Source organism: Chlorocebus sabaeus, chromosome 6 (genome assembly GCF_047675955.1).
Source record: "Chlorocebus sabaeus isolate Y175 chromosome 6, mChlSab1.0.hap1, whole genome shotgun sequence".
Lineage (NCBI taxonomy): Eukaryota > Metazoa > Chordata > Mammalia > Primates > Cercopithecidae > Chlorocebus > Chlorocebus sabaeus.
Genome location: NC_132909.1, coordinates 7,380,843 through 7,394,010, shown reverse-complemented (window position 1 = coordinate 7,394,010; position 13,168 = coordinate 7,380,843). Strand labels below are relative to the sequence as shown.

At 58.2% G+C, this 13,168-nt stretch overlaps 1 protein-coding gene across 6 annotated transcripts in view; it reads right to left on the bottom strand.

The window, feature by feature from the left end:
- Window positions 1-13,168, bottom strand: part of SHANK1 (SH3 and multiple ankyrin repeat domains 1) — a 60,052-nt gene that overhangs the window by 25,856 nt on the left and 21,028 nt on the right. For 4 of the 6 annotated variants that reach the window (XR_005238366.2, XM_007997682.3, XM_037991991.2 and 1 more), the window contains 9 exons: window positions 12,953-13,028; window positions 12,461-12,487; window positions 4,630-4,712; window positions 4,277-4,401; window positions 3,341-3,476; window positions 3,000-3,080; window positions 2,435-2,458; window positions 2,148-2,216; window positions 1,647-1,765 (listed from right to left, as the gene is read on the bottom strand). Coding sequence is in view for 5 of the 6 variants with exons in the window: in XM_007997682.3 (XP_007995873.2) it covers window positions 1,647-1,765; window positions 2,148-2,216; window positions 2,435-2,458; window positions 3,000-3,080; window positions 3,341-3,476; window positions 4,277-4,401; window positions 4,630-4,712; window positions 12,461-12,487; window positions 12,953-13,028 (740 nt within the window). In the remaining variant the exon portion in view is untranslated. The remainder of the gene's footprint in view (window positions 1-1,646; window positions 1,766-2,147; window positions 2,217-2,434; window positions 2,459-2,999; window positions 3,081-3,340; window positions 3,477-4,276; window positions 4,402-4,629; window positions 4,713-12,460; window positions 12,488-12,952; window positions 13,029-13,168) is intronic. The other 2 variants (XM_007997683.3, XM_007997684.3) reach the window with 2 other exon arrangements.

Sequence of the window (13,168 nt, the reverse complement as noted above, 5' to 3'; positions counted from 1 at the left end):
TGTGGATAGACTTCAGGGGCCTGTGCACTTGTATAGGAAAAGAAATCCTATGTTTTCATTTTCGTCATCCTCCAACAAAAACTCAACCTTTCCTCAATTAAATATGTAAGCAGCAAACCATGCTAGTTTCAGCAAGACCCATGCCTGTATCCCCAGTAGGAATCACAGATATTTCCATATCCCATCACAGTGGTGCAGATTTCTCAAAATAGTGTTTATGCTCCTCGTGATTTTGAAATTAGAGTTGTTAAGATCCACCGCCAGTGTCTAACATGTTGACAAAAAAAGATGATATTATGATATCACAAATTTTGCTTTTGAAAAATATTTTGAGAACTATATTTTAGTGTGACTGGCGTCTTTTGTTAACTTATTTTATGTTATGCATTTATAAGCATTATTCTGAGGACTAGGGCAGCCTGCCAAAGAGATCCATGACCCCCTAAAAGCCACAGAACCCAGTTTTAGAGTAAATGGACTCCTGACCACTAGGTGGTGGATGTGGCCAGAGGATGGGGACTGGGCAGAGAAGAAGGACGTGGGAAGGGAGGAGTAAGGCAGAGCGTGGCCTCTGGAGGAGACAGTTGGAGGGTAAGGGGTGGCACTGGTAGGCCTAGTGGGGGATGTGTTGGAGGGAAGGCACACAGTCCAGTGGAGTAGGGGCAACATCCAGGAAGGGACCAGCAGGACCCCACCAGGATAGCCAGAGCTATGGCAGGACCATGGGTTCAGAGGGCTGCCCCTGGGTTAAAATCCCTCTTCCTTCCTTGAGCCTCAGTTTCCCCATCTGTAAATGGGCTAACAACCTCGTGCATCTCCCCGGATGAATCTAAGGAATGAATGAGATAATCCATATAAAATTTGGTGTCTGGCCAGGCAAGGTGGCTCATGTCTGTAATCCCAGCACTTTGGGGGGCTGAGGTGGGCGGATTACTTGAGGCCAGGAGTTCGAGACCAGCCTGGCCATCATGGCAAAACCCTATCTCTATTAAAAATACAAAAATTAGCCAGGCAAGGTGGCGCACACCTGTAATCCCAGCTACTCAGGAGGCTGAGGCAGGAAAATCACTTGAACCCCAGGGGCAGAGGTTGCAGTGAGACGACCTTGCCCCACTGCACTCCAGCCTGGGCAGCAGAGTGAGACTCAGTCTCAAAATAAATAAAAAAATAAAATAAAATGCAGTGTCCCCCAAATTATCAACACTCCCCACAGATTGGCCTCCGGTTGTGGGGAGAGGCAGACAGAGTGGGGACAGACGTGACCATTCATATTTTAATAAGTACTACGTGTTGGGTATCTATTATTATGTCGGGGAATCTCCATCCATGACATCATTTTACCTTCCAGAGACCCTTAAGATGGGACGCAGAGGGACAGAAAGAGGCGGGGCAAGAGCGCAAGTATAACAGCAGGGGTGGAAAGTGGAGAGAGAAAAGGACAGAGATGGGATTTGAGGGAAAGGGGATAAGGAGGAAAGGAGGTCCCCAAAGTTGGGAGAAAGGAGGAAACCCTAGGATGCATGTCGCCCCTCCAGGACCAGCCTAAAGCACAGGGGCGTCAGGAGAGTTTTGGAAACAGAAAGGCTCCAGGTTGGTGTGTGAACCGCCTTCCCCCTGCCAGTTCTTCCCCACGCCAGGCCGCCTACCTCAGTGGCAAAGAAGCCTTTGGGTCGGTGTTTGCCCAGGGACGCGAGGCCACCGGGCCCAGGGCTCTCGCTTGCACTGATGGTCTGTTGAGCTGCGGCCAGGATTTCGTCCAGTTTGTCTAGGGGGAGATGAACAGATGGGAAGACAATGAAATGAAGTTTGCTTTGACCCGGGCCGCAGAGACCAGAGCTGCCGCCCACAGCTCATCCAGCACCTGGATCAACCAGGAAAGGGCAGCCCTGCCTGGGTCCAGGTGGACGGCCAGTCCCGCTTGGAGACACAATCACCAAGCCCGGTGGGCAGCACCCAGGGTGGGAAGCGGTGCGGGCAGGGAACGGGGCAGCCGTCGGGAGAGGGCGGGCGGAGGGAGGGGAGGTGGGATCGCGGCCTCTCTGGGTCAGGAAGGTGAGGGGCGCCATGGGGCTCATGGTGGGACGGGGATGCAGCGGATGCCGGGGCTGGGGCCCGGCAGCCCGAGGAGCAGGGCTGGGCCGTCTTACTGAGAGCCATCTGATACACGGTCCGCTTTTTCTCCATGCTGGGCACCGGCGCCGGCTGCTGCTCGTACTCTGTGGGCAAAGAACACGGATGAAGCCCAGGGAGCCCCCGGGGGCGGGGTGGAGCGGGCTCGGCCTGCGGGCGTGGCCAGCAGGTGCGGGCCGGTGGGCGTGGCCAGCGGGCGCGCGCATGCGCGAGAGGGGCAGTGAGGGGCCGGGGTCGGGGAGGGGCGAGTCCGCCGGCGGGGTCGGGAGACGGGGGCCCTCCCGCCAGTCCTGTGCCCACTCACCACTCTTCTTCTTCCAGGGGGAGACTAGCCCGGGGGAGAGGCAGTAGAGGAGCCAAGAGTTAGGACGTCAAGGGAAGGAGAGGGGCCCCCTCTCTGGAAGCCCACCTCCCTCGGGGCCCCGGGGCGGGGGGCGGTCAGCTGTCCGACCAGCCCCCTGTCAGGGGAAATGGGACCCCCAGGTCCACTCGGCCTCGTCTGGAGGGAGGGGCTCGCTTTTCTCTGTTATTGGGGGTTCGGGGGAGCTGGTGGAGGGAGAGACGTTGAATGGGGCTTGGGGGTGAGGTGGGACAGAAGGAAGGAGAGAGAGAGACCCGCAGAGAGGGCACATACAGACCCTGAGAGAGACCCCAACAGAGAAACAGATACAAGAGCACAGAGGAGAGTCACCTCTCAGACACCCCTTCCCAAAGACACACACACAGGCCAGAGTCCGACCCATGGACTGGGGACAGGATGAGGACAAGGACCCCTGGTCACTAACAACACTAACGAACTCGAGGGATGGTCCAGCCCTCCTTCCCCTCTCCCCCCCGGCCCCCTGGCCTCAGCAGCCCCGCAGGCTCACCCATCTCCTCCAGCTCTGAGGTCATAGATTTGGAACGCAGGGAGATGGTTGGGGGCGGCAGCCGCTTGGCCTGCTGGGGTGCTGGAAAGGTGATGAGGGGAGGCATCAGTATCATGGGGGAGACGCCCCCACCACCCTCTACCACCACAGGGCTCCCACGGCTCAGAGAATAGCCGATGCCAGCGTGCTGAGCCCTCCCTGCCTCAGTTTCTCCCCACAAGGGTCATAGAGAAGTAATGCTAGGGAAGGGAAGGCCTTGGGCAGCAGCAACCAGCCCTGGGGCTCCTGCGGGGCTGAGCCTGGTGGCAGTGGGGTGGCTTTGAGAGTGGCCGCAGGAGCACCTTTCTTGTGCACTGCCTCATCCATGTCCGGGTGCCTGGTGACCATCACCACCTTCACCATCAGCGTGTTGCCCCCTTGGCGGATCATGTTCACCACCTGTCGGTGGCCGACCTTCACCACATTCTGCCCATTCACCTGTGGCACAGACATCCCCAGATTACACAGAGTAGATGAGGGGAGGAGTGCTTGCAGCTTCAGAGACCCCAACAAGGATGGCTCCTGCGTTGCCCTGTCCATGGGCCTCTGGGCCACGTTCCCCTCCCTCCGACCCTTCATACTACCGCCTCCCTGGGCAAGCCCGCTTTCCCACCCTCCCTGGCCCCAGGGTTGGGGAAGAGGCTCAGCCTACCCTATTCACTTCCCCCTCCCTCCTTGTCTCCAGTATGTATGTATATATGTATTTATTTATTTATTTATTTATTTTTAAAAGATAGGGTCTCTCTGTGTCACCCAGGTCGGGGTGCAGTGTCACAATCATGGCTCACTGCAGCCTCGACTTCCTAGGTTCAAGCAATCCTCCCACCTCAGCCTCCCGAGTAGCTGAGGCCTCAGGCACACAGCACCAGCTAATTTTTTTTTTTTAAGAGCCAGGGTCTTGCTATGTTGCCCAGGCAGGTCTCAAACCCCTGAGTTCAGGCAATCCACCTGCTTCAGCCTCCCAAAGCACTGGGATTACAGGCGTGAGCCACTGTGCCTGGCCATCCCCCGGTATTGTGTATGTGTTGGGGACAGCTCTGTGTCACTCTTTTGAGATGCCTCAGAGGCCTTTGGATGGAATCGCTGGGGAAAGTAGAGGCTGGCTGGAGGGTGCCAGGGGGCTGGGAATCCTGGTGCTAAAGGAGAATAAAACTGGGCAGCCAGATCCTGGTGTGGATCATGAGGGGGTCTGGGAACTTGTCACAGGGTCCCAGGGAAGAGAGGGGGCCTGGACTGACCTCGATGAGGAAGTCTCCCATTCGCAGTCCAGCTCGCCATGCCACGCCACCCTCGTCCACTGACTCCAGATACTGCAGCGCCGGGAAGGCCGGGGTGGGGGTGAACTCCTCGATGGGGGTCTGCGCTGCAGACAGGGAGGAGCCGGCGGGGTCGGAGGGGAGGGGGTGGAGAGGCCGAGCAGGGGATGGGGCTCAGACCCAAGTCACGGAGACCTCACCGCAGCTGAGGGACCAGCACCCCGGGGTGGGGTGGTGGGCGGGCTGGGGTCCCTTTCCCTTTCCAGCCCCCCTTTCCAGCCCTGCTTCTGGGGTCACAGAGCCCTTCTCCCATTCCCTCCCCGGCTGGCACTCACCCTTGGCCCCCCGGAGCACGAACCCAAACCCCTCACTGTCCTTCTTCTGCAGCACGACTGTCTTCTCCTTAATGATGTAATCGCTGGCAGGGAGGCAGGAGAAATGGGGGGGCAGTGGTGGGGAGTAGAGAAGAGATCATGAGACACAGAGCCTGTCCCCCACTTGGCAACCCAGAGACCTGAACCCCTGCTCCAGGGCCATTAATTGCACCTCCTAGGATCTCTGTCACCCACTCTGTGTGCGTATGCTAGCGGCGGCCCTGACGGGCTTCCCCCTTGGAGCCGGCATGCTCTCTCTCCCACTCCCTCTCTCCTCATTCATCCGTCCATGCATCCATCCACCCATCCATTCAGCGCCAGGCACGGTGGGGAGGATGGGGAGAAAAGCCTCCAGATTACCAGACAGCCCAACTTGGCTCCCTGCTAGTCACTTCCTGCCTATGACCTTGAGCCCACAACTTTAACCTTTTGTGCCTCAGTTCCCCCATCTATAATGGAGGGCGATCACAGACCCTACCTGATGGGGTTGCAGTGGGAGTCCAGTGGGGGTAATACACATTTAGTATTTTGCACAGTGCCTGGCACACAGTAGGTGCTCAATACGATCTGCTTGATGTCCTTAGGTCAGGGTGTTAAGTCAAGAGGATTCATGTATTTTGATGATACCCCTCAAAATTCCTTTATATATATGTCACCTCCCAAGGACCCCACACAGGGTAAAATTGCTAATTCTGCACTGCCCACTATGGTGACCACTAGGTTCACGTGGCTGTTTTTATGAAAGCTAATCAAAATCAAATGGAAAAATTCAATTCCTCAGTCACAGTGGCCATATTTCCAAGTGTGCAGAAGCCGCACGTGGCTGGTGGCCACCACACTGGACAGTACAGATATAAAACATTTCCACTGCTGCAAAGCTCGCTGTGGACAGCACTATCTTCTGTATTCCCTGGTGCATCTCAAATGGAGCTCCTGCATGCAGTCAGCATATTCTATTATAGTAAAATGCAAAGCACCCATGAATATGGGTGGTAGTTTCCAGTAAAGCCACCAAATGTACCCAGGAAATGTCAATGAAACTCAGATACAGTTCATGGATCTCAACGCTCACTCAAACAGCCCCAAAGCCCTGATATGACCACTGTACACCTCAGGAATACACATCCATTCCATTCCCAGGGGATCTGACACCCCCAGTCTACAGTAGGAATACTCAGACACCCTGGCTGCAACCCCACTGCCTTCAGAATACCCAAGAACACCCAGGAGTCACTGGAACGTGCGCTCTGCTGTGCCCTGCTTCCTTCAGCACTGTCTAAAGCCCGTCCCACCTCCCACCCTCACAGTTCCGGTGTATTCCAATAATACCCAGATCCCAGTAACATCCATGTGGCCCTAATACACTCCAATCATAGCCAAGCATGCTCCCAATTACCTGCCCCCACAAATTCAGCGAAACAGCCCTCCTCGAATACTCCAGTATGTTTCGGCAACCCCCACACATCCCAGTATGTTCCAATAATAACTCCCCCTCACTCGGATCTCAGTGTATTCCCAAAACACGCCCTCTGAACACATACATCCCAGCAAAAGGCAATAATACTTACTGTGCTCCACTGTATTTGGGTACCACCCCCACAAGCACCCCTGTATGCTCCCGGGACCCCCATGGCTCCCCTTATAAAAATCCATACATTTGCACCGTGGCGACAGGGTTCTGGACGTGCACGAGTCCTCCCTTCCTGCCGCCACCCTCCTTGTGGTGCCTCAGTGCACCTAACACCACACATGTTCACATGTACATACTCCAGCAATAGTCCTTGCTCAAAGTTCACCACAGTCCAGTAAACTCATCCAACCATACCTGCCATGTCTTCCTCCCCTGGACGGAGAGGTGTTGACAGAGAAGGAGGGAAGGGGCTCAAAGGGGTGAATGAAGGGAGGAAAAGGGAGAGGGGAAGGGAGGAAAGGGGCCGAGAAGGCTGGAACAGCGAGTGGACAAGGAAACTGGACACGGAAATTGGCTCAGAGGTCAGAGCTGTCTGTTTCTATCCATGCATTCTGTAATGTCCTCATTCTCACCTTCCTACTTCTCCTCTTGTATCTCTTCCAGGTCTCCAGGCTCCCCTAGCAGCCAGCAGCACCCTTCCTCACTGGAGGTAACTTCACTTTTCTTTCACTCATACTACAAACCCCTCCCTTCCTCCATCTTTCTCCCTGCCTTCTGGAATCTCTCTCTTGCCCCCTCATCAGCCTCATACCCCATACATAAGCCTCCCCAAATGTCAGCCAATATAGTCAATAAAACTCCCATGTCAATATGCCAAGAAGGAGTACTTGCCATGGGCTGGGCAGTATCTGAAGCCCTTCACAGATAGATCATTAAATTGTCTTTTCATAACCAGCCTCTGGGGTAGGGATAAGTACTAATTCCACATTATCTATGTATTTATTTATATTTTTTGAGACAGAGTCTCACTCTCTTGCCCAGGCTGGAGTGCAGTGGCACAATCATAGCTCACTGCAGCCTCAAACTCCTGAGCTCAAAGGATCCTCCAACTTCAGCCTCCCAAGTACCTAAGACTACAGGTGCTTACCACCGTGCCCAGCCAATTAAAATAATTTTTTTTTTTTGGTAGAGATGGGATCTCACTATCTTTCCCACACTGGTCTTGAACTCCTAGACTCAAACAGTCCTCCCACCTCAGTCTCCCAAAGTGTTGGGATTACAGGCATGAGTCACCACACCCAGCCCTAATTTCACTCTATAGGTGAGGAAACAGAGGCACAGAAAGGTTAAGTAACTTGTCCAAGGTCACACAGTGAGTATCACTCTTCAACAATACCCAAGAGAATACTCAGGTAACTGCAATGGTAATACCCTCCACTCCACAGCACCGAAATACCTTGAACACATATATCCGTCTGCTCAGAATCCACCCTGAGCTCGGCCCTGCAGCACCTGGAGTTTATCCCAGGGTGTGGCAGTAACACCGTGACGAGGAACACTTATTCAATTATTGCTGAATGCCAGCCATGATTCCAAGCACTTTGCATTTATATATTTCCATTTATGTATTCAGTTAGTCTTCACAACAATCCAGGGAAGGGTTGACTGTTATTCTTCCCATTTTATAGATGGGGAAACTGAGGCACAGAGCAATAACTTGCTCAAGATGACATCAGTTAAAAAAATATCAAAGCCAAGATTTGAATTCACCAGAGGTAACCTATATATATGCCAGTGGTGATCTAGGGCAGGGAGGGGGTCCAACAACATCCAGACCCACCCTGTTCCTGCTTCTCAACCAACCCCTATCCTACACATGCTCCATTCCCCTCTCTGCTCCATGACTCCCTCACCCAATCCCCAGCTAGGACACAGGTGGTGTTGCCCTCATCCCACCACAGTCTCCTTGGACTTCCCAACTGCTCTTTTGCTCCCACAGCTCCATGTACCTCTAAACTCCCTCTCCCCAACTCCTGTGTACCCCTCCTCTCTGCACCTCACTCTCTACTCCTGCATGCCATCTTGAGGTTCCACATCGCCCTAACCCACCCTCCTCATCCCTGACTCCCACAAGCCCTCCTCACACCCCATGGAGCCATCCCCCCATTTCCCATGTCCCCTGACACACCCTACCCCCCTTTCCCTCAAAGCATCCTCCTCAGACCTCTGCAACCTCCTCACCCTTGTCCTGCGACCTCTCCCTCGTCCTTTAGCCTCATCCTTCCCACACCCTCTGGCACCTCCGTGAGTAATCTCACTGGCTCCCCTAAAGCACCTCTGGTCCCTTTCATACTTCCCAGGTACCCACTTTTGCATCAGTGGAAACCTAAACCTATTTCTGCCCCCTCAACTCACTTCACCACAGTCCTCCCGCCTGCGTTTACTGGCAGCTGCGTTTCATTTACATTCCCTGCGTCCTCTTGGTATTCTCCCCCTACTGTCCAAATCCCCACTCCCAAAACCTCCCCACATTCCCCGAATTCCCTCCCCACTCCATTTCTCTGCTCCGAACCCTCCGTGCTCCAGCCTCCACCCCTCCCCCACTTCAGCATCTCCACTCTCCCCTGTTCCGTTCTCAACCCTGCACCTTCTACCCAGACCCCTCTAGCCCCTCCCCATCACCCCCCATCTTGGCTGCTCCCGCAGCACCCCATTCAGGCTCCCTCTGGCTGACTACCTGCCCTGCAGGAGCTCACACAATGCTTTTCCCCAGGCCATCCCTCAGCAACCCTGAGCGGCCTCCGGAGCTCAGCAGCCAGCTCTTGTTCCCTGGATCCCACACACAGGGGCACTGCAGCGGCCAGCACTCCCCTCCCCACCCCACCGTCCCTCTCACACACCCAGGGTCCGCCAGCCCAGAGCCTGCTGCTGTGCACGGCGCACCCCCAAACCCGCACTCAAGCCCTTCCCCATGTACCCGTGTCCACGGCCTGCCCAGAGGCCCCACACAGGGACGCCAGCCCCCCTCCCCATGCTCAGAAGTGGCACACACAAGCGGATGCGGCTCCCCATGCAGCTCAGACGGGGCTCAGCACACGTGCCCCACATGGGCAGAGGGCAGAGCCAGTGACTCAAGTGCCCCTGACATGCACAGACCCCCGGAGGCAAGGGGGCAAGGGGAAGGAGCATATGGGGACGGAGACACAGGATGGACCCTTGAAGTAGGGACCTGTGGGGGAGGGGCAGGCCAGGCCCAGGAGGGTGGGTGTTGGGAAGCACAGCCGCAGTCCCTGGGACAGACCCACTCCAGCACACACCACACACCACACACCACACACACACACACACACACACACAGTCCCAGACAGCCTCGCTGTCGCTCCAAGTCATACAGAGACAGACGCTGTCACACAGGGACACACAGATGGACACAGTTGGGGGGTGGGCTGGGAGCCCACCATCTCTCCATCTCTCACTCACACACACGCACACACACGCACGCGGCTGCAGGCAGTCACACACACGCACATCGACACAGCCACACTGACACACGAACCGTCGCACAGTGACACGCAGCGGAAAAAGAGGAGGGGAGGGGAAGCCGGGGGCGGGATGCGTGTGTGATGGAGGGGGGATGACTGTGAATGGGAGAGAGGGGTATGAATGGGGGGACTTGCCAACAACGTGAAGAGGTGTGGGGATGTGGGGATCAGAGGGACAGGGGCCTGGGATGTAGGCGGATGCGGGTAAGCCACCGTGGCTCCCCACAGGGAGGGCTCCGGGGAGTGGGGGCGCTAAGGGCGGCAGAAAGGCAAGTGGGCTCCAAATCCTGGAGGGGGGTCAGTTTGGGGGGCCTGCTGGGAGAAAGGTGTTGGGGGAAGAGCAGAGGGGGGCCTGGAAGGGCCTGTGAGGGGGTGGAGGAAAAGATTCCCAGGGCTGACGAGTGCGTATTAGGGGGGAGGGTCGGGGACAGGGGTCCAGGGAGGGAGATGGAGAGGAGAAGGGTTGAGACCGGGGGGCTGAAAGGGATTTGGGACTGAGAGAAGGTTAAGGGAAGAGGAGGGGAGAGGAAGGGGCGGGTTGGGGGAAGGGGAAAGGCCCTGGGGCTGGGGGTTAGCGGCTAGGGAGGGTCGCCACCGCGGGCCGGGGCCTGCCGGCCGGGCGGCAAAGCAGGGGGCGGCGCGCTCCGTTACCTGTAGATGTACCAGACGCTGCGCCGCCGGGGCCCCAGGGCTGGCCAGCTGGAGGACAGCGCGGGGGGCGGCTGCGGCAGGGAGCTCCCACCGGGGCCGCCCCCGAGACCCCCGCCGCCGACCGCAGACAAAGCCATCGCCGCCGCGGCCCCAGCCCCGGCCCGGGTCCCGGTGCCGGCCGCCCCCGCCGCCGCCGCCGCCGCCGCGTCCCCGTCCCCGCTCGGCCGAACCCCCGTGTCCGGGCCCCCAGGCCCCGCCTCATGCTGACCCGCGCCGGGAGGGGGGGAGGGGGAGGGGGCGCGCACCCCCCCCGCGGGAGGGAGGGCAGGGCCGGGGGCTCACATGCCGGGGGGGCGCGGGGGCGCGGGGCGCGGGGTCGGGCCGCGGCGGTAGCGCGAGGACCGCGGACGGCGCCGGCTTCAGCACCGCGGACAGCTCCGGAGGCGGGCGGCGGGCGTGAGGCTTAACCCCTTGGCGTCCTGCGCCGGGCGGCGGAGGGGGCCGGGCAGGGGGGAGGGGGCCGGGAGGGGAACGCGGGGGCCCCCTTGGCGGGAGAAGGGGGAGGGGCGAGGCTTGGAGGGGGGAGGAGAAGGGGGAGGCACTTCCGGTCTGAGCCCCCCCTTAACCCCCCTCCCCCCTCCAGAGCCCTCCCGCGCAGGTGCAGAGCGAGAGAGCGCGGGGAGAGGGAGGCACAACATCACACAAGATGCCTCGCAGCCGCGTGCACGGACGCGCGGACGGAGCCCCGCTTCCCCGGCAGGGACACCGCGGGTGAGAGAGGCCCCAGGCGGGGACACGCAGCCCACCACTACAGACCAACACGCAACGCACCTCGACACGGTCGGCAAGAAAGGCCAGGACATTCAGACTGGGCCCCAAGGCCATGAGCAACACCCCTCCCCCACCAGAGAAGCCCAGGCGGAGGGGCGAAGACACCACCACAGCTCCCCGAGAGAGCCGTGGACCCCGAGCCAGCGCGAGGAGGGGGCGGCACACGCCAGGAGGGGAGACACACGAAGGACCGCCCAGCTCCGGGAGGGAGGCCGGGGTTGGGCCCTGGCTGCAGGGCGCACCACACGGCACAGGCCAGGCCAGCGCAGACAGGGTCCGGGAACAGGGGGGAGGCAGGAGGAGGGGAAGCTCCGACGCACCACACACAGAGAGCACGTGGGAGCCAGCGAGACGCAGGGAGGAGTAGGGGAGGAAGCCCATTGACAAGACAGAGTAGAAGGAGGAAGGAAGCTGAGGGTGATGGGGACCATCCCCATTCAGCTGGTAGGGCAAGTGACCCCCACGGACGGAGGCCAAGGAGAGACCCAGAGAGACGCTGGTAGACAAGAAGCAGAGGTTGACATAGAAACTCGGGGTGGGGGGTGTACCCCAATACTCACCCGGTGCCCAGAGCCGGAGACGTGCCAGGCAAACACGCACAATGGTCAAGCGCCTCAGACACTCGGGGCGCAGGGTGGCACCCCAGCCCCGCCCTCTATCCCCATGTTGCCATTTCTCTGTCCCCCCCATCCCCGACCCATCCCCACTGGCCAGAACACAGACACGTAGGTTTGGACACATTTAATGGAAGGATGCTACGCACAAGGGGACCCTTCCCTGGATTGGGGGGAGCAGTGGAGGAGAGTGTCATATTTTAGACACCAAATTACGACCCTCCCTCCCCCACAACCCTGTCCTTCTGGAGGCCCAAGCCCTGGAATCCTCCCCTCCTCTGCCCTTCCCTCCCCCAACATCCCAGGTCCTGAAACTCAGATCAATCAGACAGACGCACATGCATGCACACACGTTAATGTGCGAGCGCACACGCACAGTGACATGCACAGAGAGGGACAGATGTGTGCAGAGACCCACCTGTCCATGTGTGTGAGCAGACTCACTGACATGCCCTGCAGTGCTTGCCCACAGATTGAGAGAAGCACAGAGGCAGCCCCACATAATCATAGCCACAAAGGCACCGCTATATACAGAGCAGGGCAGACCCTCCAGCCCCGGGCATAGGTACAGGTACATCCAGGCCACACATGCACACAGATGCGTGTCATGCACACCTACAGAGACACACGTTCACACACCAGGAAACCTCAGCTCTGGTCGTGCACACACACGTTCATACACCCCCCAGGCAGCCCGTCCTTCCCCTCCTGACCCCATCCCCTCCCTGCCCCTCCCCTCTCACCTCCCTGGGCCAATCCCATCCATTAAGCTTCCGAAGCAAGTCAGCCAGCAGCCAGGGAGGGGAAAGGTGTCAGTGCACCTCTCTCCTCACCCCCATCCCACCCGGCCCTGACAGTACCCTCCCCACACTGGTGCATGGGACACACACATTCCCACTGCACGTGACTGCACAGAGATGGGGCACATGAAGGAGACAAGGGCCTCCAGCCAGCCAGACATAAGAGCGCCCCGGCCCCCCAGGCATCCCCGCCCTGCCCTGACCACTCCGTTGTCTCTGGCTACCCCAGAGCCGGGCAGTCTTAGTGGCTGCCGAAGATGGTTTGGGGTTGGGCTGTGCTGTCTGAAGCTAATTCTGGCTTCTCCCACCCCTGGATCAAACTTTAGAAGGAATAGATTAGAAAGGGGGCTTAGAGGTGATGGAAATACTTAAAGGCATACATTGTGAAGGGAACTTGGGGTGAGGGGGGTTGCCCGAGGGTGTAAGGACATTTACCTTGGGGCATCAAAGCTGTCGTAGGAGCCCACGGTATAATGCCGGAAGAGTCTCTTTGCCTTGTCACTGCGGCTTTCTGCAGGGGGACAACAGACAACCTTGGACTCTTGTTTTGGAAACCACAAGCCCAACCCTAGAGCTCCTGGCCCAAGTCTTCCCATCTACCTCCCAGTACCCCACCCTCATTAGGAAGGGAAAGGAATGGACATGGGAATC